Below are 25,100 nucleotides of genomic sequence, written 5' to 3'. Positions count from 1 at the left end.
TGCAGTCCTAAGTATGTTGTCTTACCTACCATAATTTGCTTTAAACTGAACCTCGCAGTTAGATGAAATCCTAACCATTAAGAAATTGACACATACACAGTTTTTATGAAGCGGTCCAGTGGCTCCACTTCAGAATCACCTCTTGAAACCCAACTTTATTTCTGCAAGTATTTTTCTGTTTAACCTCACCGCACACATTAAAGTTTTATTGATTCAGAACGGGTTTTAAATGGCTACACTTGCAAGCCTGGTTCTCTGACACCATGGCATCTTGTTTGTTGACGTGTTATTGATCGCCCTGAAAATGGGCTGGTCCCTGCTGTCCACTCTGGTGGGTAGACGGGCTGGTCATGACACACTTGTTGGATTGACCCTCTTAGTTCAGTGGACTTGAAATACACAGATATCTGAGAGAACATTAAAAAAATGAAGTCACTTGTCAGTTTTGTTCACCTACTTCACTTTTTTTCCTCTCCACCACTTTCATGTCAGGCATGTTGAGCTCTAAACTTTTCAGCTTAACAGATGGCTGACAGACTCTGCCGTCCTCAGCTGCAGAGGTGACAGACTGTGGTAAAGAAAATGGATCTAACACTGAATTGTGCACTTTTTATTCGGTATTAATTTGGTTATGGCATGAAAATGCGACAGCCATGTTGTTCCTGTGCAAACGGAGTGAAACGTTTTTTGGCAATGATCCTGATGTCAACATTACGTTGTTTCATAGAGTGTCGGTGTCTGAATGGTTGGCTGAACATCTGTATAACAAACATTACTTATTGTCTTCTCGCGCAGTGGTGCAGTACCTGATGGTCTGCTGCTGAGGGCCAAGCAGGACGGCTTCTCAGATCGGCAGGTTGGTCAGATTCTGGGCTCTAATGAGAGAGCAGCCAGAGAGCTGAGGCTCAGTCACGGCATCAAACCCTGGGTCAAACAGGTGAGCATGAGTGGGCATAGGTCAGATGGACACAGATAACTGCCCCTGCCTGATCAATACATGGAGGAGTAAGAAAAATATGTTGAGGCTATAAGGTTAAAGTTATGATCGATTGTCTTTCCACCTTTCCAGTATTGACATGTGTTTTGTTCAGATGGTAATACCAAACTGTCCAAAGCATGCAATAATTTAGTCTGAGATAGTTTGTTCATATAATTTCCTCTGTAAGTCTATCCTGTAGATAACAATTTCACCTGCTGAGAACGTATATGGATAGTATATTTGAATGACATTTATCTCTTCAGCTCTTTTATTATTAGTTTTTGGATAACAGTTCTTTGTTTAGAAGAAGTAAAGCTTTTTTCTTGGATGTATTTGTGATTTAAATAACAACAGTACTACCACACTGGAACGATATCCAGCTCAAGTAGCGGCATCGTGTTTACTTACATTTACTTAACTGAATGTACAGAAGAATCGGCCGCCAAGTGTACAAGAAATATATAAATGAAATGTACTTGGTAGGTGGTATTGCTCCTTTGACTCCGTTGGTGTATAGATTATTACAAATTAGCACTGTTGCCTAACAACAAGAAGGTCTAGGCTCTGTCTAAATCAGGGGTGTCAAACTGATCCAGTAAAGGGCCGTGTGGCTGCAGGTTTTCATTCCAACCAAGCAAGAACACGCCTGATTTGGATCAGGCAGGTTTTCATTCCAACCAAGCAAGAACACGCCTGATTTGGATCAGGCAGGTTTTCATTCCAACCAAGCAAGAACACGCCTGATTTGGATCAGGTGTGTTCTTGCTTGGTTGGAATGAAAACCTGCAGCCACATGGCCCTTTACTGGATCAGTTTGACACCCCTGGTCTAAATGACCCATTTTAACCTCTTTTTCTCTGCTGCCTCTTTTCAGATTGATACCTTGGCTGCAGAGTATCCAGCCATGACCAACTACCTGTACTGTACTTATCACGGTCAGGTATGTATCACAGTCTATGACATGTGCAGCCAATTCAGTCACTGTCTAATAGGAAATGCAGTTCACTAGTTAAAATATTTTTTGAGTGCATCATGAACTAACTTTTTGCTAATTCATACCTCAGGAGCATGATCTGGAGTTTAATGACCAGGGAATCATGGTTCTTGGTTGTGGGCCGTATCATATTGGTGAGTCTGAGATTAAAAGTTTTCATATAATTTTTATGCTGTTCAAATAAAAGTTTTGCTGTACTCCCTCGAATAAAAGCAGGTTGTCAGACAAGAGCAGGGTCTCAGCTAAAGGTTGTCGGGGTTCATCCAACCAAAACACTGTTTTTCCAGTGCCTGCACTTGTCCAAGGAGACAACACCATGAGCCTGTTGCATAATAGACTTCCTAACAAAACATAATGTACATTTCTACTGATTTAATTTAGGACACTCAACAACCTTATCAGGCTATTTCAAAACTATGTTTTTCTGGTATATTAATCTTCAGTATTCTGGCCCTGTATAAATCATTGCGAGTGTTCATGTGTAAATGTCTTTGCTAAACTATATTTTGCAGTGGTATAATGACCACAGGATGGCAGTAGCAACATTTGAAGTACATTTTCTTGCAAATTTTTTTTAACAATGAATTGATTCAAATTGAAGGGATTCTGTTCACTGACAATCCAGAGTCCTTTTAATTAAACAGGATGCCAGCAGATCACAAAATAAGGACTTTGTACTAAAATATGAGCAAATATACCTCATCAAATATACATCTTGGTTACTTCATACAGAGGGATTCGAAATAAAGGCTTGTCTTTAATAAGCTTGCTTTTAATGAAAGGCCTGTAACCCTCTGCAGCTGAGGTTAATATAGGCCTGGGCCACTATTTGAGGAAACATGATGTGCAAAATCGCTGGACAGAAAACATGTATTTTTTGGCCCCACAAATTCTTAATGTTTTTGTGCTGAATGAGCCGGCGACTTCACTTTGAATAGCAAAATTACAATGGCTGGTTATTTTCAAGGGTTTTTTGTCAGCTGCGATACCTTAACATTGCCTAAGAAGTAAAAGTGGTCATTGAAAATCCAGTCTAAACACAAAATCACACACATGGCAAGTTCAATCAAATTAACAGAAGGCAGAATATATTTTGCACTGAGAGTGTTGCTGCCATGCGTTTGTCTTTATGGCCAACGTACTCAAATGAATCTTTTCTTCGATCCATCAGGGAGCAGTGTTGAGTTTGACTGGTGTGCGGTGTCCAGCATCAGAGCTCTGAGACAGATGGGCAAGAAGACGGTGGTGGTCAACCACAACCCTGAGACTGTCAGCACTGACTTTGACGAGTGTGACCGCCTTTACTTCGAAGAGCTGACCCTGGAGCGCATCCTGGACATCACCCAACAGGAGGTCAGGACACTCACACTAACGTGCCATTTCTTATATTTGACAAAATGGAAACACAGTATACAGCATTACACATACATCTTCTTTTTATCATTGAAGATATTTTTATATTGTCAGGAGACTGAATTATTTTACTCGGACAAGACACAACTGCAACCATTGTTGTACCACTGATCTTATCAATGATCAGTGATCCACACACAGCCCACATGCACTGGGAGAGGCACAAGGCACTCTAGGAGAGGTTGCCGATCTATAACAGGATCATATCAGTGATAATATCTAATTATATATTCAAAGGTATTGAGTGAAATCTGATTGAAATAAAATATTGTGATCGATTCAAGGTTTCTTCTAGTATTGATCAGTTACACAATGCATATATAATGATAAAAGAAATCAATCATGTCAAGCAGGTCAGAGGTGGTAAACTAGTGGAATTTATTCAAAAACAATATTTGTCTAATCTTGGCTCACAGCATACCTATAACGTCATGATGATTTATCTAACTAAACTCTGACTTTGATTGGTTTTGAGTAATTCTTTATTGAAAAAGCAGAAAGTAAACATTAGCAGCATAACTGACTTATTTATCATGGCATTCCCACTGTGATGGGGAAACAAAATATTCCCTGCTCAGAGTGGCATTTATGAAACATAGATGAAATATCCAAAACCTGTCTCCAAAAATCTGTTTTGTTCAGATTTATATTTAGTGTAAACACATGTATATACAAGTGTGTTAAGAGTGCGGCTTTCTCTGCCTTATACTCATGGTCTTCACCATTTAAAAAAGCAGCCACACTGGAGCCCTCTCCCTCGTTCTCTATCTAACAGAAACTGGGAAAACTCTGAATGAGTCCTAATTGGGACATTTATTATGCAGCAGCACAGGCTCATTGAAGATTTAAGAGCTTCAGTTTGTATAGTTGCAGGTGTGCACACTTTTTTTATGGCTATTCAAGGTTTCCTGACCTCTCTGTAAGACTGATAGTTCATGTGGTCGTGCTTACTAAATAGTGTTTTGGGTAAATAAATTATTAGGAAGTCATTTTACATCATTGTGTAGCATTCGCGTGATTTTATGAGGATAAATGTTTGTAGACGTTCCTTGACAAAAGGTATATTTTATTTACAGCAACTGTGAAAATGCCTCCTTTAGCATATGTAGCATATTCAGATTGAGACGTGTAATATGTGGATATTATTCAGGTCTTAGGAGCATTCTGTGGACAAGTACACAATGTATTTGGCATATGTGTCTCATTTGGGGTTTTACTGCAGTTTGTGGCATACTGCCTCTTGCTTATTTATAGTCATCCTGTGCTCTGTCATTGCTTGCAAGGCATTGGTAGAGAAACACATCTGTTACTGTCATAAGGGTGTTTAAAAGCCATGTTTTCTATAAAAAATGCCATTTAACACCACTGGGTATAACCGGAAACTATATGAATAAAAAAAGGAATTTGTCAGATTTTCAAATAGCCGATGATACTTGAACTAACCATGTACTATGAACGCTGTGGGCAGGAAAGGGAAAAAATTCTTTACTTGAAATAATGTTTATTGCATAAAAAATCACTTATGTGCTCTAGCCGTGATTATGATGTAAAAAAACAACAAGTCTTTGGTGATTAAATATGTGACATGAGCATAAAATGCCAGGGTTTTTTTTTTAATGTTGGTAAATATCTCAATGCCAACCTTTTGGAAAACAGTGGTTGAAGGAATAAAAGAGGGAGGCTGTGGTCACTGGTAGAAAACTTGGAAAACATATCATACTTGCTGCTCAAGTTGTTCCACTTGTCCATATTTTGATGTGCTAAACATCATGTTAGGGCACCTTAATAAGAGTAAAAACAGGAGTACTAGTCTAATAAATTCCATTAGCTATGTAAACAGCTGAGTAGGAATCGTGTCAACAGCAAGAACAGGAATATTTTCTGCCTTCAAATATTGTCAGTGATAATGAGTATTTGTAGTGATTAGCATTTGAGTTGTATGAAACATGATTTCAACATTAGGCTCCTATCATGTTCATCCAATTTTAGTCAAGGTGAGATTTCATATATATGACCAGACCTGATGCATTATATCATGTATATAATGAACGATAATTTCCACCTTATTGCTCAGTGCTGCAGTGGAGCCCAGCTGACCCTGACTGCTTCGTTCTCCTGTGTTCATGTTTGTTGGTGTCTGTGTATTAATGCTGTGTTGTGTGTTCGTGCACTAATGTCCATTGACTTTCCCCTGCAGAGGAATTGTAATCCAGTTAAAGTTGCGATGGGATCAGAGTGTGATTAAGTGTTTGTTTGTTTGGGGTGATAGCATTACCATCAATCCCTCTCTCACGGCTACAGTCCCCTCCTGCTTTCTGTGTGTGTGTGTGTGTGTGTGTGTGTGTGTGTGTGTGTGTGTGTGTGTGTGTGTGTGTGTGTGTGTGTGTGTGTGTGTGTGTGTGTGTGTGTGTGTGTGTGTGTGTGAGATAAATATGGCATTAGAGCATGGAGATAAACCCTGGACAGAAGCAGGAGAGCAGGCCCATGAATAATGAAGAGATACAACCTGCCATTGCCATGGAAACAGCATCCCCTCTGGATTAGCTAGACAGGATAGAGGTTGCATGTTGTTATTAAAAGGAGAACACATGCTTATTCATACACACACACACACACATACACACACTGTCCCTGGTGATAACTAAACCTGTGGCTTGACCGAGATCAACTGTTTTCGGTCGGTTTGTCGCATATTTTCACCGTGTGATCAGTGGCCAGAATAATGGCCAGTGGCCACAGGTTTCAGACTGTTAATCTTGGCTGATACGCTTCTGACAGGAGTATCTCTCCTCCGTCTTCCCATTCTCCTTTTTTTTATTCTACCTGCTGTTCTATTCTCTTTTCTTCCATCCTCTCCTCGGCAGGGTTGCTCCGGCAGCATTGTTTCAGTCGGTGGGCAGATTCCAAACAACCTGGCCGCCCCGTTGCACCTGAACGGGGTGAAGATTCTGGGGACGAGCCCCCTGCAGATCGACCGGGCTGAGGAGCGCTCCGTCTTTTCCAGTATACTCGATGACCTCGGGGTGGCTCAAGCTCCATGGAGGGCCCTCAGCTCCCTGGTGAGAGGAAACAAAATAATCATGTATAGTAAAAGCATAAAATGATGTATTATATCACAACATTGTGTGCTGTATTGTGACGATATTGTAGAAAAATCTCGGCCCTAAAGTTTTTGTTGATGATAATGTTCCACCTAACCAGTGAGCTAAGTTCAGTTGCTTGTACAGGCAGCTACAGTGAAAGAACGACTTCCCTAAGTGACCGTTTTAGGGTTTCCTCCAGAAAAATGAGTTGGCAGAGATATTGAGCTCAAGGTGTTTGGAGAATGTTTGCTCATGCAAATGACGTTTGCTTTAGAAAGCCATTCCCATCTTTGTTAATTTTTCTGCTGTAATTTAGTTTTGTGTACATATGGATCTTCTAAAGAAAGTCTAATATTTGCATTTTACACAGAAAACCCATTAGAAACAATTTTGGTTGGGAAAGTAGCATCTTTTTGGATTACTCTGTGCTCTATTCTTATGTACAAAATCGTGTTTAGTTTTGTTTTGACCTCCTCACAGAAAACACACATCACATTACCTTTAGTTTACAGCCCTGTAACATTGTCTGTTTGGCCCTCTCAACTCGCTCTTGGCTGCTTCTGAACAAAGCACCGGCGGGCCCCTCTGTGGAACATGTGGAGCGCTGAAATGTGTCGGCAGTCAGCGCTGAAATATGTCTCTTCCATTACCATCGTTCATGTATTCAGATATCACAGAGGAGCGATTAGCCGGCACGCGCAGATAAAGTTCTGCGTCTCTCCCGAGCCTGCACACACACAATCTATTTCCCTGTTGATCGTGAAGAAACGGTTCGTTTTTATTGGGCTGGAATAACTCCAGTAGAGCCATGGGGAGTTGGTTCTTCTGCATCTCTGGGAAGCTATTTTCTGTTTGTTAATGGTACTCCACCTGGCGAGTGAACAGTGGGTAATGATGGAGAGAAAAAGGGAAGATGTGCAGAGAGATGAAGAGGCGATAGCCATGATGATAATGATGATAAGGAGGAGGATGAGGACATGCAGCCTCTCTCTCACTGCTGGACTCCTTCCGCGATTCTTTCTTCTCTCTTTCCTCTCGTGATCTGAATAAAAGAAAAGAAAATCAAAAGGGAAATGAATCGAAGCCCCTCTTTCTGACTGTCTGGGCACTTATACTCCCTTTTTACCCTTTGATTAGTTTTGTGTGGGTGTGGTTCAATTGGTTGTATGAGAGGGTTGTTAGTACGAGTGCAAACACACACCCTTGATTTTATATTGATTCTTATTCTCCATACAGCTTTCTAACATTATATACGTCTAGATACAAATCTCACAAAAAGAAAATGATTACTACATAATGTTGCTATTGTGACCATGAGGAAAAAGATATGACATGTCTTCATGCCTGGACTGCTTCCGATTTTGTGACACTGACCATTCCTGATGATTCCTGACATCGTTATCATGACATAACGTTCTTTTATCTTTTTAAAAATGATGAATAAAAATGACAGCGGTCTGCTTTTTTCTCTCCCTTCGCAGGAAGATGCTTTTACCTTTGCCAATGAGGTGGGCTACCCTTGTCTGCTGCGCCCCTCCTATGTTCTCAGGTCAGTTTTAACGCACATGTCGGCTAACACATGCTGGAGTTGTTGTAGATCATCTGCACATTTTGTGTATTTTGTCCAAAATTTGATACAAAATGCAACTGCTGTATTATGTATTTGTAGCCAATAAAGTATATTAACAAAGAAAGGACAGAGGACAGTGAAGTCTTGGTTGACTAAGTCTCAGACCTATTGATAACCAGGTAAAATATTTTAGTCCTGAGGATTAATGAACCTTACTGAAACCACAGCTCATTACAATCTGCAGTGACACTTTTGTCCAGCAGATGTCGTGATGAGACCCTTTAATCCAGCAGGATGTTGTCACTGAGAATAAACTTGTGTATAAGGGAGTTTTGGGAGACTTTTATGGTTTTTACTTGCAAGCTGTGATGTTGTTAAAAAAAGGGGAATCTGTCTGTGCTTGTTTGGCATGGTGGAAAACCATAAGCATGATGCACGGGGTCACATTTAAAACTACCAAGTCAGAGGGGAGATTCATCAGAGGAAAGTCCTCCAATATTAAAGAGAGTTGATCTGATTATATAGATTGTATTGCCTCCGTGGGATACTGTTAATGAGGAAGCCTCTCCTCTCCTCTCCTCTCCTCTCCTCTCCTCTCCTCTCCTCTCCTCTCCATCCCTCTCCTCTCCATTCCTCATCTCCCCTCTCTTCACTTCTCCTCTCCTCTCCTCTGTCGTCAGTGTCAGATGAACACTCTCTGATCTTTTCCTATCCCAAAAGCATTTTCACTCTCCCCTCACTTGTTAATGGTTTTTGAACGTTCTCCTCAGCCTCACTACATATGCACGAAGTCACACATTTACACACCAAACACTTTCTTCCTTGTCAGATTCATATTTTTATAATGGTGAAATGCACGCACATGAAGTATTTAGCCCTCAAATATATTCATGTAATAACTCAAAAGCAAGACTCTAACCCTTGTCTTACTTGCATACTTTAAATCCATCATTCCTTTTAATTCTGAAAAACATTTTACTACGCAGTATAACGACTACGACCTGCCAGCACTGCCTGATAACGGCTGTGCAAAAATTATACAGTATGCATAAACACTTTTCACGTTTCTGGTTTTTGCTATGTTAGCTAAGTGACGTTTTTTGAATAAGTAAAATGACTTCCAAAATGTCAATCCAAAGCCTAAATATTTGGAAACTATCTCATTTCTTCACTGTTTACACATGCTGCAAAAGCCAATGTCGGCAAGACGGACTGAAATGCAAACGCACGCTAGTTCTATGGACTTTCTGTCTGTGTGAAAGCAAACCCGTGTGGGTGTCCCAGTCAGACCTAAGTGTTAAACCCAAGCATGAAAATTACCGTAATCACTTTTCTAGAAATCCATCAGGTGAATTTATTGTGATGCCATTGTTTTATAATAGTTTTATCTGTTCAATTATCCTTCACCCTGGGGACGGTGTTGGAAGATGAAATTAAATCAAACGTGATGAATAAATGTGTCAGACTAGGGTTGCCAGATTCAGGGGATATTTAAGTTGGAAAGTTTCTATGGGAATTAACAGGAAATTATGGGAAATGACGGGAATAAAATGGATAAAATAACGCTCATTTGACAAGTTTTATTTACCACGCCATATGCAGATAGAAACAAACATCTCACCATATCATAAGGAAATGTAATTGGAAATGCTTCTTGTACTGTAGAATTGTGATTTAAAAGAATCGTCAGCTGACTTGAACTTTAAAGGTGCAATGTGTCATTTTGGTGGCAAGTTCTTACATATTGACTTCAACAAGACCACTGATCACTTGAAACGCATCCATTTGCCTGCCTAAGCTAAGCTACATCTCACATGGTAACAACCTGCTAGCAAAGTCAAGAAAAAGGTATTTGCTTTAAGCTTTTATCTGTGGGCAAACATTTTAATATATGATTAAAAAATAAGTGACAATCAAGTTATTTGGCTCAGACAGTGCAGTAGTACTATGAGATGCTGAAAAATTACCTGTACATGTTATGGAATAGTGTGCTGCTGCTGCTGAATCCAGTGCATGTTTACAATTCAATTATATGGGCATAATTTAAGCCAAATATGCCCCTAGGCTCAGTATTGGCTCTTTATTTGTATATTCCCCCCCAAAATAAATGTACTGTTTAAGGTTACAATAATCATTGTGCTGAATTCTCAAGTTGTACTTTCCTTAAAAAATCCTGAGGAAATATTCTAACCCTTTACAACTCAATTGCTATAGTGGGTTTATTTTCCTCCTGTGATCAGCCTTCAATAACTTTAAATAAATAACCACTCACAGACTGGCAGGAACAAGACACAGAAGAACTGAAGACTATTCTTCGGACTGAAGAAAATAGAAAGTCTGGAATAAGAAGGGATTCAGAATATGAGACAACAATATTTCTCCTTGATTGCCACCATGGTGTTTGATTTTCATTAGGACAGCTTCACCTGACCTCACTTCCTTTAAATTCTTCCCTCCTTCTGCAGACAGGGAACAAGGGGTTTGTCTTCAAGAAAAAAACATTTCACAAAGGTTTTCTCATTGTGCACTCTTAGAAGAGCATAAATTTGACTGTTGGTTCAGGCAAGCAAGATAAGATAAAAACAGTGTTCGTGTTACTACCATGACTACAACCATGAGTGTTTGTGATTTTGCTACCACTGGAAGTATAAGCTGAACTGATTGAAAGCACATTTATGCATACTCATTTTGCTCTCAGAAGAGGCTTCAGTCAGAGTGCTGACTCACTTTTCTCAAGGACCAAAAATGGAACGAGATGTGATCTTTTTTTCTTTAAGCTGATGCAGACTTGTGTCAAAAAAGTGTCTTCCTAATTACTGCATTCATGTGAGACTCCAGTGAACAATCAAGCAGAAACTAGATGGCATCCAAGTCGCGGATATGCCTGAATGTAGATGCATATCGCTGAAATCAAGGGTCAGTATTCATTTGGGTTCTTAACATATGTCTGCCTCCGAGCAGCAGAGAGCTAAGGAATAAAGATCCTGACCCGAGCCTGTGGCCTTTCTCTGTCCTGTTTCTCTCAGTCTCTCCTTCTCAGACAGGAGGATAGCCCAGCTAGCTGTCTAAAATAAAAAAAACAACAACAACCACAACAAAACTAGCCTAAATCTGTTGTTTTTTAATGACTAAGTTCTGAACTCCTTTTCAAGAGCCTGGAGTGCTTTTCGACCTAAATAGCTGTGCTTCTTCCTCTCTTTCTCTCCCCCTCTTTTCTCTCTCTCTCTCCCCTTACTTTGACTGTTTCCAGACCTTGTTCCCGGTGGTAATAGTGATGCAACGGAGAGATAATGAGTGTTTTGAGCGATCATTTGAAGCTTGTATATTCTCCTGTTTGCTTGCCTCTCTTCCTCTCCTGTGGCCTTTTGTTTTTTCTCTGCCTCACTCTCTCCCTCTCTCTGTCTTTCTCCCGCTCGCATCACACCAGTGGTTCTGCTATGAACGTTGCGTACGGAGAGGAGGAGATGAAACGCTTTTTGGAAGAGGCCGCGCAGGTGTCTCAGGTGAGACCAGTGTTAACTCTGTGTGCACATGTGAGACATGTCACCTCCATAGATGAATCCTTTTTCTCACGCACGCACACACACACACACACACACACACACACACACACACACACACACACACGCCGGTCGGAGACTTTTTCATAGATTGTTCTCCCTCTGCTTTCAATTAACTAATGCTACCAGCTGGCATGGCTGTTGGCTAATATTGTGTGCTCATCCTTACTCCACTGAATGCCCAGGTGGCCCGGGGGCACTTGAGCATTCCTGGGGCTAGAACCAACACTATTTGAACAGTGGCACCTTTTTTGTACTAAATTAATGACATTCAGCTTTAAATCAAGGATGTCATAATCAGATGGATTAATGATTCATATTTTGGTTCGCTGGAGAGGCTTTGCCAGGCCTACGTTGGAGCCATCTTCACTCTCTGCGTGCATTTTGTTTTCTTAGCAAGTGACTCCCGCATTGAGTTGGATTGGGGTCAGGTAACAAACTAGTAAAGAACATTAAATAGTTTAGTCCTTAAAAGAACTCAGTGGTTGCCTTAGGGGAGGGAGATCAAGATGTCTAACCTGACAAATGACCTCATGTGGTTTGTTCTTATTCCTGGAAATGTATGTAAAATTATCTGAAAAGCATAATCCAGTGTAGGCCGAAGTAAATTCAAAGCTGTTGATGTACCATTTGGAGCACAGACATGGTTTTGGGCTCTTTTTGAAAGGTTATAAGCTGAAAGAGAGGAGAAAGAAGAAACAGTGGGTCACTTGTCTACACACTCACTCATTGGCTGTTTAAGGCTCTGGGGCGGGCGTAGACGGTATCATCTGCTGCCATCTCAGGATCTCTCGGTCTTTTGACAGATAAAAGCATGAATAAAGGATCTGCAATCGCTTTTTTTTTTTTTTTTTAACCATTTTCTAACCGTTGCTGCTGTGTTTTTGACTAGGTATGTTACTGAACTGTATCTACTGGACATTTTGGAATAAGAGAAGGCAATTTCGTTGGATTCTGATGCTGACTCACTTGAACACTTAATTGGTGAAAAACAATGTACATGCTAGTTGATGATTGTTGGTTGTATCTTGTCATCTCCTCTCCTTTTGGTCAAGAGAAAAAGGTGTTGATGAACAAGTTTTTGCTCACAAAATGAACTCAGGATTGAGGAACTTGTGGAACAAAACAATCTCTTTTATTTAATGTTGTTTCCTAATGCTACAGATGGATACATCACAGGCTATTTGTTTTTCTAAGTCTAGCTGTAGTCTGCAGGGCATTTCAAAGTTGAGACAAAATTTCACAATTCAGTTTGTGGATAGTGACTGTGATTAAATAGATTGTGATATTATTCTTTGACAAGATTTCCCACCCCTGGGTTGCCTCAGCTGAGCAGAAAAGATTTCTCTGTATTTATGTCAACACCCTCAAATAACAAGTTTACTTTAAACTGAAGATTTAATTTCAAATCTACTGTGTCGGAGCTCAGAGTCCAAATAACAAGATTTTCACTCACAAAAATCTACACACACTGCACACCATGTCAGCTTTGATTCACTGATAGAATAACCGTCTTTCCTCCAGGAGCATCCAGTGGTCATCACCAAGTTCATCCGCGGTGCCAGGGAAGTGGAGGTTGACGCTGTGGCCAAGGGTGGGAAGGTGAGACATTACTGATATGTTGCAAAAGAGAAACATGACCTTAATGCCATGGTGCTTCCACCCAGCATACATGAAGATGGCTTAGACTCAAGGCCTCGCCACTTCAATATACATGTGATAATTATATAAGTAATGTCAAACATGGATGTGTTTTTGTTTAAAATACTGCTTTTGAGGAGACTATACATCTCCTACATAATGTAACATGATTTTATACAGCATACCCGCCCAGAAAACAATATTATTTGCCCCTCTTTTATTTGCATTGACTCCCTGTTTGACCATATTCTCATATATAACAGTATCATTGTTATTCATATGTGTAGCTTGGCATTATTCAGTCCTCAGCTATTTTTCTCTTTAAATGGAGAGGTAGGACAGATATTGAGCACAGCAGATGAATAAAGTGGAAGTAATCTCATTCATCTTCTGTGAAAAGACATTACAGACACATCTGATTGGGAGAATGGAATACATTAAAACCAAAATGCAGAGTGAAAGTGGTGATACTAAATTAATTTTTCTCTTTAGATTAGATTGGTTTGGGGCCAGGGTTTTCCCTGTTTTTTTTTTTTTTTCTTCAGACAAAGGTGGCAAAAGCTGGAGAAGCTTAAGGGGCTGTTTATGAGACGGTGGTTTGGGCTGTTGCTTCAAATGACAAAGTGCGACACCACCCTAATTTGCGTATACGTATTATATTTTCAGCCTAATGCTACAAGAACAATGGCAGACTATTGAGCTTTCTTTGTGTTGCTGACTCTATTGGTTTTATTGACACTCTTCCAGGAGAGTGAAGATTTGCTGCACCTACACCTGTGATGTGGTGGCTCCACTGCTCTGTAGAAGAAAGTGTTTTATGTGCAGGGGTGTAGTGTTAGTCTATAGTATTCAATTGCAAAAAACACCTACTGGCCTGGCATGCCTACTACAGTATTTTCGTTTTTGTAGATCCATGTGCTCTAGGATTGTTTTCACAACCTTTGGGTTAAAGCGAAACGTTATTAGGTATAAACACTTCAGTATTTAGTAAAACTTTTGTCATGTAAACGGGATGTAAAAGGCCCATGAGCTTAATTGAAAAAGTCAGGAGGAGGGGAATGGGTCAAAAGGACACAGAAGCTGATGAAAAAGCTAAAAGACAAGAATGATGAAGGAAAAGAGCTCTCTGCAGTTAGCAATGAACAGATGTCAACAGGTGTTTGTGACAGATGGTCATGACTCGGAAACATTTGAAAAAAAGCTGAATTTTGAGAAGAATTTACTTATTAATGCTGCAGTTTGGAGTTTTAAGAAAAAAAGTGGACTTAGTCAGAAAATTTGAACGTGCACAACTCCCAGGTTCCTCCTTCTTCCTCTCTGCTGTGCTGCAGCCCTGCCCCCAGAGCCCTTCCCCACAAATGATGGCACATTCAAAATAACAACATAAGCCCATTTCTGATCAATACAACTAAATTACAACTATGCGTGCCTTATGCCAATCACTGTAGATATCCAGAGTACCAAACAATATTCCTCACATTGCGGCAGACGGAGTTACCAGGTAAACATTACCTGGTGCAATGCCATGCTGTCTTTCTGAAGCATGAGTTACATTATATCTCTAAACCAATTCAACCACTTCAGAGCATACTGAACACAAACTAACATTGTAACGGCCACTTGAAACACACAAAGAGGGCAATGGTGGGGCATTTTTCGTCTCTATTGTTGTTGTCTGTTCTCCGCCATCGTTTACAGGTTGAGCTTGAATGTATCTGACCAGGTAAGAGCAGGAACTGTGCCTGTGCGAGGGAGGGGGGCTGCCAGCAGGGTATGCACGAGAATGATTGACACTTCTCAGACACTTCCCATTTACTCTGATTGGTTGTATTGACCTGGGAGCTTTGGATTCTTGCAAATCAAATTACAGTCACTGGGTGGAGCCACAGACAGTGGATTTTTACACAGCAGACCTGTATCTTATTCTACTGTCAGATCATAATGACACTTTTAGCAAATATAACCAAAAAATAGTTACAGACAGCTTTAAAGAATCACTGAAATAAAAAAAAACAGGTGTTTCTTAATTGTGTGTTATGTAGTTATACAATTCAGTATTTTGAGGCACTAACTTACTTGAATGATGACCAGTTCAGTATTTTTTTAATCATCATTTTCAATAACAGTAATTTATTGACGGTAATGAAATCCCTTTTTTTAACAGGTTCACACAAAAATGAAAATTCAGTTTTTCTATTCACACCCATGATGATTGAAAGTTGGGTGAAGTTTTGTAATGAGAAAAAAATAAATGTGTCTTCAGCCGACTTTCCATCAGCATGGGGGTGAGTAGATAATGACTGAGCTTTCTTGTTTGAGTGAACTTAACCTTTTAAGAGCAACGGTTGGTGGTGAACTATTGTCCTCTTGATTTGCGATTTAAATGTGCTTCTTGCTCTCCTCTGTGAGGTCGTTCCTCAGCAGGACTCATCTCCTGTCGCCGCTTGAATTTGTGTTGATCTCACAGCAAGTCCAGTGATTCAATGGGAAAGACTCTTTCCATCTTCAAGTCCTCCTCCACTTACATTTTTAGCAAACTGTTTTAATATTTTGTGGTAAAACCATACTAGACTGTGTACTGAGTTCAAGATAAACCAGACACAGATTATTCAAGGCAGAGTATTGTCATATGTCTTACATCTGGAGGGGATATTTAAATTAATCGGAATATAGTTGGTTTACTTGCATACTGTCATGAATGTAGGACGAAAATCCACAGTGTGAATTTATGCACACAATCTGTTTAATCTTTTCTTTGGATTGTTGGGAAACTACCAAAAGAAATACTAGATGGTGCAGATAGGGAGGACACAGAAAAAAATCCTGGATGTCCACATGACACACCACAGTCTGATGATTCCTGTAGGTTACAGTTTGACATCAATAGTCACTTCACTTTAACTTTTAAAAACTTACATAACAATATAATTGTTGGGGTTTTAAGTTGCGTCAGGCGACAGAGCCACCAAGGTTCTTGTCATGAATGCCCTGTCTGTTTTTCTATTGTTTAGGCGGTGGGAGACATTTCAAGGGTGTCAGTTTGAACGTGGGCAATTCACTTGTATGGCAGATTTTCCCTCTCTACTTTCCCTCTATTTTGAATGCAGCCCCTCCATTATCTTCAGTATCACATTAACAAGCTGTCCATTCATTGAATACCAAACAGGCCTCATTATTCCCGGCCAGGCTGCGTGTGTGTATAAGTGTGTGTGAGTATATGTGTGGGAGAGAGGAAAAGTCAGAGATAATACGTATTAATTACAGGCTCTATCTGAAGAGTGCTAATGAATGTTGTGGTTAGCAGCAGTTTAAATGAGCTAATGACACGGCAGCTCATTATCACACACATACACACACTTGCGCCGAGTTGCTTAGTGATACAAATCTCCTTTCCTTGCGGGTGAAATGTGGGAAGTTATTCTTTTGACACTGCATATCGAAAATACATTGTTTCTGAACTAGTCCGTCAACAAAAACAGGCCCCCCAGTCCAGAATAGATTTTCAATGAGCGTTCCTGCAAATACACTCGTTGACACTGCATTTATGTATGCTGTTTCACAATGTGACATATTGTAGGTATAATAAACACATCATGTCTGGAGGCCATCTGCCTCTTAGTCTGAAAAATTCTCATCAGAGAAAGGAGCAAGGCTGCAAAACGATGAGTTGCCTTGAGTGGGGATTTATCAGAGAGCTGATCTGCATGCAAATACCGTCAGTGTGACTTTATCATGGTGCGTCCGTCCAGGTTCTGGTCCATGCCATAACAGAGCATGTGGAAGATGCCGGGGTTCACTCCGGAGATGCAACTCTGATGCTTCCAACCCAGAAGATTAGCCAGGGGGCGCTAGAAAAGGTCAGTAAAGTCACCCTCAGCATTCAGTTATATTTTGATTTATTTAATGAGCCAATTGATATTCCACTAATATGCTGTGTGCATTTAAACCAGAACAAAATAACACATTGTTGTATATTCTCTACTCGTACAATGTAGCATGACAGACATCTGCTTTTCACAGCTCTCATTTATATATATTGATGGTATATATATTTTTTTGAATACAGGGTTTTGGCATATGTTATCATTTTGTAGGTGTTTTTGACCAGTGAGTTTAGCCTATCAGCTAGCCTAGCTGGCCTCCTGCAACACTCTCCATATACACAATAGTAGAAACAGTTGCCCTTCTCTCAGATTAGTGATTTTAAGTCCCTTATCCAGCAATGACATTGGAGCTTTAACACTTGATTTCATGAGACAGTGTATGTCAGTCACTTTGATTTTTGGCAGCTCTTCCAAGCACACAAGCATTAGAGACCTAATGTTAGCACTTGGCTAGCTAAGTTATCTGTATATTTACAGTATGTGTCTTAAGTTATCTCTGTGCTTTTTCATCCATAACTGAGTTAAACTACTTCACTTTTTTCAGTACTTTCACTTTTACTTGCTTAGTAGATATTGTGATATGTATATAAGAATACAGGTTTTTTTGTGTGTGTTTGGTGTTTTGAACAGATTTGATCCTTTAGATAGCCTAGATTTTCCATCAGGTGCTTTGAAGGGCTGCCAAAAACCAAAGTGACTGATGTACACCAATCTCGTGAAAACAAGCCATACAGCTCCAACCTTACAGCTGAATAAGGACTTTAAATCACAAATCAGAGAGAGGGTGACTGTTTCTAGTATTATATGTATATGCAGAACTTTTTAGGAAGCCAGCTAGGCTAGCTGACAGGCTAATCTCACAAGTGAGGAACACAGATCATCTAATTTATCAAAAATGTTAACAACATTAAACAAACAAACAGTAAACTATTAACAATATATACAAAGTGAACTGTGAAAAGTATTTTAACTCTGTCACGGATGAAATAGTACAGAGATTGCTAAAGACGTTTACTGGAGAGTTGGCACTGGATGCAAAAGGATTTGCAGATTTTAAAGTGGATATATGTCACACTACATTGTGCAAGTGGAGAGCAGATATTGTGGTGTGAAACTGTTCATGACAGCTTCATATATATTGATATGTGGGTGTTTGTCTTCCTTCCATTCAGGTTAAGATTGCCACTCAGAAAATCGCGCAAGCATTTGAAATTTCAGGGCCCTTTAACACTCAATTTCTGGTTAAAGGCAATGATGTCATGGTAAGTAATACTCCCTCAGGGTATGACTATATGATATATCAGTATTTTCACACCTAGTTGCATTAAATGCAATTCACTCTCGAAATCACCTTGTGTTAAATAATTTGCAGACCTGGATGGATATTTTGATCAATGTTGCCTTTAGTTTTGATTTTATAGCTGCAGAACAGAAACAGGAAATGTGTGCGTAGACAATCTGACCATGTGCAAAATATATATGACCATTGACTATTAATGGATCTGCATTGAATGTGTTTGTCTTTTGATTATTTTTTACCCCTTTAAGGTGATTGAGTGTAATCTGCGTGCATCACGCTCCTTCCCTTTTGTCTCGAAAACGATCGGTGTGGACTTCATCAATGTCGCAACCAAAGTGATGGTGGGAGAGCCTTTGGATGAGGCCAGCCTGCCCTCACTGCAGAAACCCATCATTCCTGTTGACTTTGTCGGCATCAAGGTGAGAAGGGAGACTGAAATAACTGTTTTGAGTTTTTATATAGCACATGTAGAGAGAATGGATTCATGTATGGATATTTGATAGCCTTATAAGTGGGTGCAGATTTTCCGACTTGTGGCTTCATCAAAAGCATGCTATACAATGAGCTGCCCTTTAAAATGTCTTAGGTAAGAGCTTAGGTAAGCAGGGCTCTGATGCAGTAATAAGTACCAGAGATAATAATCCTGGCAGACTAGTGTGACATGTCAAAATGTCTTCTGTGAAGTACAAAAAAAGGGTTTGCACACCCAAAATAATTATATTCTCTTTTTTGTCCATATTCAACATAGGTTTTGGATTAGCACTATGTTATTTCTTTTATGACATGTCACAGTAGGAAAAGCATGGATGGAAATGATAAAATAAATTATGATTCAGGGTCCTGGTGTCCTGCAGAATGAAGCCATCTTTAAGGTTATTAGAAACACCTGCACTTTTCCTGCTCTGTTGTGAAGAGGGCCTATTCTCCTGTCAACCTACTTTCTTTGCCACACTGCCCAACTAAAAGTTCGACAATACTGTAAATTGTTGCCATAAACCTGTATAATAACGTATAATGGAATGATCCATCACTGCTGGCCCTCTTAAACTTTCACATAATAGGAACCCAGCAGCCAAAATGGGCTCACGATTTAAGAAATTGACATTAAAGGAGACAAAGTTGCCTATTTAAAGGTTCATACTTTTATTTTAGGTTACTGCTAGACCAGATTTACATCCAATATTCAAAAAATCCCTTTTCTCAAACTGTCAAGCCTGTTCTCAAGCTGGAGGTGGAAGTTACTCATATTGGTGGTGGTGATTTTCAACTTGACGTGATTAAAGTGGTAATGAAAAGATAAATCAGAAGCATCCTAAGTGTCACTTTGGGCAGCCCGAGTAACACCTGATCAAGAGCCCCTTGGCCATTTAACCACGTGCTGTTTTAGTGAGCCCCAATACATATTTGGTCAGCCCATGACTTATGTTTAGTCCCAAGTACTCACCAAATGACCTTCTGGTCGACAAATGTGACCCTGGGTCAGCCAAGTTGCTGCCCAAGTATCTCTGCGGTCAGCACAAGTGTCTCACTGATGACTACAAGTGTTGCTCTGCTAGGGGTTAAATTTAATCCACACACTGGACACCGTGATGCTCCAATGAAATTTTAGCTCCTGCCCATGAGAGAGTCTCTACATATCACTCTAATGGAGGATTTAACCATGTCTTCAATATGCATCATATTTTTTACTCTCAAATTTTACAGGCCTGTGTCGTACTTAAACTTCAATGTAAATATAGAGAATTGTGAGTTCAGAGACAATGGTTAATTTCTCTGACACCACCTAATACCCATGTGTCTGAACCTCTTACAGTCTAATGAAGAAGGTATGTTGGACAATTATTTCATATGTAAAGAGCCCTACATGTATGATCTCTTAATTGGTACTGCAGGTTACGATTATACCGCTTCTGCTGGATCACATAACAAAGACAGCAATTACTTCTTCATCCCTCTACCTAGGCATGATGGGGGGGAGTAGTAGGTGCTTTCTCATACCGGCTGGGAGGCTTACTTCTTAGATTGGATGTGAGAGAGTTTACGTGTCGCCAGCTGTTCCAAAGCTATTTTTTCCAAAGTAATTTCTCCCTCTAATTACAACAGAGCTGCTGTAACAATGGCTGTAGTTTGGAGCCAATCACGCAGGCATAATCCCCCACTCTCCCCCACCACCTAAAGTTTTCAATTTCTAGTCTGCATAGTGGTGAGGAATATTAATCAGAGCTCTGAATACTCCAGGCGCCAGGCTTAACAGACTTCCAGAGTTTACTTGGAGTCTATGATACAGACTTCATACCCCCTGACTAATACAGCCTTGCTAGAAACCCTGCCAGAATACACGACAATTGCCTAATGAAATTGTGCGACTGTAGTTAATTTCTTCCTGTTTAACGCATAAGCACACGGTGATGTATCCAGCCTCCATAGCCCGAAGTGTGTGCCATCAGAATACACTCTATCTCTGCCCTCATCCTCCCCGTCCTCATTGTATCGTCACAAGGCACAAGTCATTGCAATCCAGAGAGACGGTCTTCATTTATCCGTCTCATTTCTCCTCAACCTCACTCTGTTGCTCCGGCTGTCTCTGTTTTCTGTCAAACTCTCCCTCGTTTGAGGTTGCAATGTTTTCTTTTCACTAACAAGTCCCCTTTGTGTAATTTCTGTCTCTACATACAAACTCATAGGAACAATAACACAGTTGTATTTATGACACTGAGAGGAAGAGAAGAAACAAAAACAACATTTGAGGAGGGGGAAGGGGGTTTGGTGGTTTGGTGTCTCTCCCCGGTGCACACTTATCGTCTGAAGAAAAATAACTTCCTTCATTGGATGTTTTGTCCCCTTGACCATGGTGTGAAGGACAGTATGTGACTTTCGGAAATGGAGACATTCTTGTGAACCCGTACACTCAAGGAAAAACATTTGCTAGAATAATCTTACTGGCCTTATTTTTCTGTAAAAGCTTTAACGTGAGGAGGTCATGACAATACCACCCACAAGTTACCTGAACAAAAGCAGAAGTGTCCGCCTGTTTATCTGTTGATTGACTTAATGTAATAGTGAATGCACCCTCTCTAATGGAATGCTTTTTACTTGACTTTTTTTTCAATGCACACTGTTAGAAAATCTCCCCTAGTTTTTGCATATCTGCCAATGTTCTCCCACACAAACATACTATATGATACAATGAACAATACAGCTCACTGATATGTTGCTTTGACTTTTGGTGGCAGTTTCTTGTATAGTTTTAGAAATGTGCAATTACACTTCTGTTCCCCATAGAGAAAATTGGAGTAATTTGACTGAATTTTAACTCCAGCCAATTCCACTTTTAAATTGTTCACCAAACTTTATAGCTTCAAATAATGTTTAAGTTTAAACTTTTTGAGGTTTACTTTTAGTTTTTCTTGGCTTTTTGGGATTTATTTTTCAGAATACTTTTCCAGTATAGTGGAGGTGTTAATGGAGAAGTCAACAAAACATGATTGTAAAAAACTATTTAAACTGCTTTATATCCCAATTTGTCTTTGTAGTATGTGAGAACAAGTGTCAGAGAAGAAGCACCAGATCAATTAATATTAATCAAAGTTAATCTGTCACGTGATCGTATAAAGGTACACTTACATTTAAATGGTATTCCACCAATTCCCTCATAGCTACTGCTAGTGGCACTTGTGCTAGCATTAGCACTACTTCTGTTGTGGACTTGCATAGTACACAAACAAACTAATCAGAATCACCATAGTATAGACTGAATCAATTCTTATGCTAACAGCACAAGTACCCGAGTGCCAAAGTACTTTGAGGCTACTCTTGCCACTTGGCAGCCATCTTGGCAATTCCAACAGGCAGTTATTCTACCAAAGACCAGGCTCCTTTATAAATGAACGGGGAGAGAGCCAGAACTACATTTTCAATGTTCACTTTAATCTTAGATGTGTAGAATCACCAGTCAATGTTGATAGAACCTCTTAAAGTTAAGCATCTGCCCCCAAATAAAGTGTGAAAACATGTTTCTTCCACGGGTTATACTTTTACTACACATCTTTTGACTTCTTCTACGGCTCAATCAAGAGTGCCCTGACGTGATTTCATCAGCTCATTCCACCACAGCAATTGAACAAATGTTGGTTAAATAGCTATTGTTTGGATCCTTCCCTCACATGCCTTCAAGAACACAACACATTTGGTTGACATGTTTTCCATATCGGCAGTAATAAAGTAAATGACTGGCTTTTGAGGGAGGGACTGTCAAACCACCACGTTCTCTGGCTTCACACTTGAGCACTGCCAAAATAACCTACCTGTGGCGCCCTAGCGGCTACCTAGAACCAAGCTAAACAACCTATAGCTAGCTATTTACAACATAGGATACCCACCACAGCACTAGTAACCACTTATCAGCTTGATGTAGAAACCACCTTGCAATGTCTTACTGTTGACCTACAATACCAATCTTCTAGCTGTCCTTGTACACCAATTGTTAGTGAAACTGAGCCTTTCCTAGATTTTGTTACAATGTAAAATATTCATCATTTGCAGCGTCAGAAAAAAAAATGGAATTGCCATTCACAACGCTGTACAAATGTTGTTAGTTAAATACAGCTGCAAACATAAAGACATTTACACAGGTGCCACTTCCGCCTCCAACAAGAACGACAGCGGGCGACAATGTTATGTGGAAATGTCTCACTTTATTTATTTCCTTCTCCACTGGAGCTCAGCTGGTGCCCCAAGATAACATTGTTCATGTTGCAGAGCTTCACAATTCTGCAGTCTCTTAGGAGTGGGCGGTCGGTGTGGGACAGGGAGATGGGGAAAGTAGTGTTTGTGTGTGTGTGTGTTAGGGTGATGTAGTTACAGAGCTCCAGTTATTGTGACGGTCACAGACATTCTGTCGCAGAGACACACTGTTGCAATTGGAGGACAACGATTCTGACTGAGACCAATGAGGTTTTCATAATGCTGCTCATGAAGGCTTGTGTCCACTTTCTGTGTATTTCATGTGCGGCTCTTGTTGATGGTTGTTTCCACTTCCTTGCTAAATTTTAAGTGGCCACTCTGGATCTGGTTCTAAAGTTAGTAGAGGGGTTCCTTACTTTAATGGAATATTTTGCAATTCCACTTTATTTACCTACTTTGTGTCATTCACTTTCTGTATTTTCCAAATTCTCTTCTCATTCTTTTAGTTTCTTGTCTCTGTCATTTTCAAAAGTTCCCTCTCACGGTTATTCGCTCTCCTCTCCCTCTGTTTCATTTTCTGTCTTGGTTACATTCGGCCATTTTATCTCTGCACACTTCTCCGTCTTTTTCCCTGACTCTTTGAACAAAGCCGTGATAAGCGATGCTGGTTCCCCGTCTGCATTCCCTGCTCTTCGTCCCTCCTTACATTAGTATGCGAACATTACATCCAGCTGATTAGATAGCCCGCTTCAAGGATGAATACCCCCCTAGTGGCCCTTTGCCTCTATATGTGTGTGTGCGTACACATTAACCACACAATGCCACACCATCTCGCTCTCTCTCTTTCGCTCTCCCTCTTCTCAAGGTAATGGGAGTTGTCTGTTTTTTAAATGGAGAAATAAGAATGGCTTTGAACATGGCACCCCACTATTCTTAATTTGTCTGTAATAAAATAACAAGGAGCTGTTTTCTGTTCCTGTACAGACGGTTTCCTTTTAATCATTCTCTTCTCTCCATCGCTACTTGTATACTTTTATCTTTCTTTCCCTCTCATTCCCTCTATTCATTTATTCACTTTCCCTTTAATTGCTCAGTTTATTTCTCCCGTCTATACATTCATTCCTTTATTCTCATTGCTTTCATTTCATCTCTTCCTCTTCTTTGCTCCTATTCAAATAATTTTATTCAGTCGTCTCTTATTTTTTCTCTCCTCTTTGTCAACTCTCGCTCTGTATTTGTCTTCTGCTTTCTCCCCTGGCTTTATCACTCGGGGCCTCCTTCTTCTCGGTGTTGAGGCTGTTAAAGTGACTGGTGGCCTGCAGTTTGGAAGCCTTGTTTCTTTTCACATTTTCCCCTTTTTAGTCCATCCACACCGACCGTTGTATTACCAACATCTTTAACTTTTTATGTTACTGTACCTCTCCCTCTTTTCTCTGATGTGCCCTTAAAGTTTCATAGTTAGACTCGAATGCCCTCCGAGAGGCAATTTGTGCTATGGCACAGAACATATAGACATTAAAAATACATCAGATACACAAAACCACAACACAGCCACATTGTCTGTCGTGGCTGTCGTCAGTGTCATCACAGTCAAGGCAGTCATTTTAAAGTGCATGTCAACAAATGTCATGAAATTACAAAGTTAGTATACTGCACATTCCCTGTACTGTAGATCCATGTTTCCTCCTCAGACCCATATAGCTCTCACATCTTGTTTAATTGAATCCATGGGAATAAATAAATAAATAAATAAAAAAGATATATATATATATATAATAATATATCTTTTTGCTTGGTTGCAGGAGATGAAATGAAATGACTGGGAGAAAACACTTCATTCATTACTAAAGATCTGTCACAGGCTTAGTTCACCTGTTACTTTCTAAAGGAATGCAAGCTTTGTGTCACCTCTTGGTGGCAGCAGTGTTGTAAAATCCCTAAAATTATTCCAGTGGACTGCTGCTATTTATGTAGGAAAGGATTCTCTATTGAT

At 40.0% G+C, this 25,100-nt stretch overlaps 1 protein-coding gene across 2 annotated transcripts in view; it reads left to right on the top strand.

Moving 5' to 3' along the window:
- The window catches only part of cps1 (carbamoyl-phosphate synthase 1, mitochondrial), a 52,936-nt gene that overhangs the window by 18,628 nt on the left and 9,208 nt on the right, over window positions 1-25,100 (top strand). For both annotated transcript variants that reach the window (XM_037109807.1, XM_037109808.1), the window contains 11 exons: window positions 796-937; window positions 1,854-1,919; window positions 2,044-2,107; window positions 3,145-3,326; window positions 6,251-6,445; window positions 7,951-8,018; window positions 11,467-11,542; window positions 13,124-13,201; window positions 16,990-17,097; window positions 18,297-18,386; window positions 18,673-18,843. In XM_037109807.1, the coding sequence (XP_036965702.1) occupies window positions 796-937; window positions 1,854-1,919; window positions 2,044-2,107; window positions 3,145-3,326; window positions 6,251-6,445; window positions 7,951-8,018; window positions 11,467-11,542; window positions 13,124-13,201; window positions 16,990-17,097; window positions 18,297-18,386; window positions 18,673-18,843 (1,240 nt within the window). The remainder of the gene's footprint in view (window positions 1-795; window positions 938-1,853; window positions 1,920-2,043; window positions 2,108-3,144; window positions 3,327-6,250; window positions 6,446-7,950; window positions 8,019-11,466; window positions 11,543-13,123; window positions 13,202-16,989; window positions 17,098-18,296; window positions 18,387-18,672; window positions 18,844-25,100) is intronic.

Source organism: Acanthopagrus latus, chromosome 9 (assembly GCF_904848185.1).
Source record: "Acanthopagrus latus isolate v.2019 chromosome 9, fAcaLat1.1, whole genome shotgun sequence".
Lineage (NCBI taxonomy): Eukaryota > Metazoa > Chordata > Actinopteri > Spariformes > Sparidae > Acanthopagrus > Acanthopagrus latus.
This window is presented reverse-complemented; position numbering and strand designations above follow the sequence as displayed.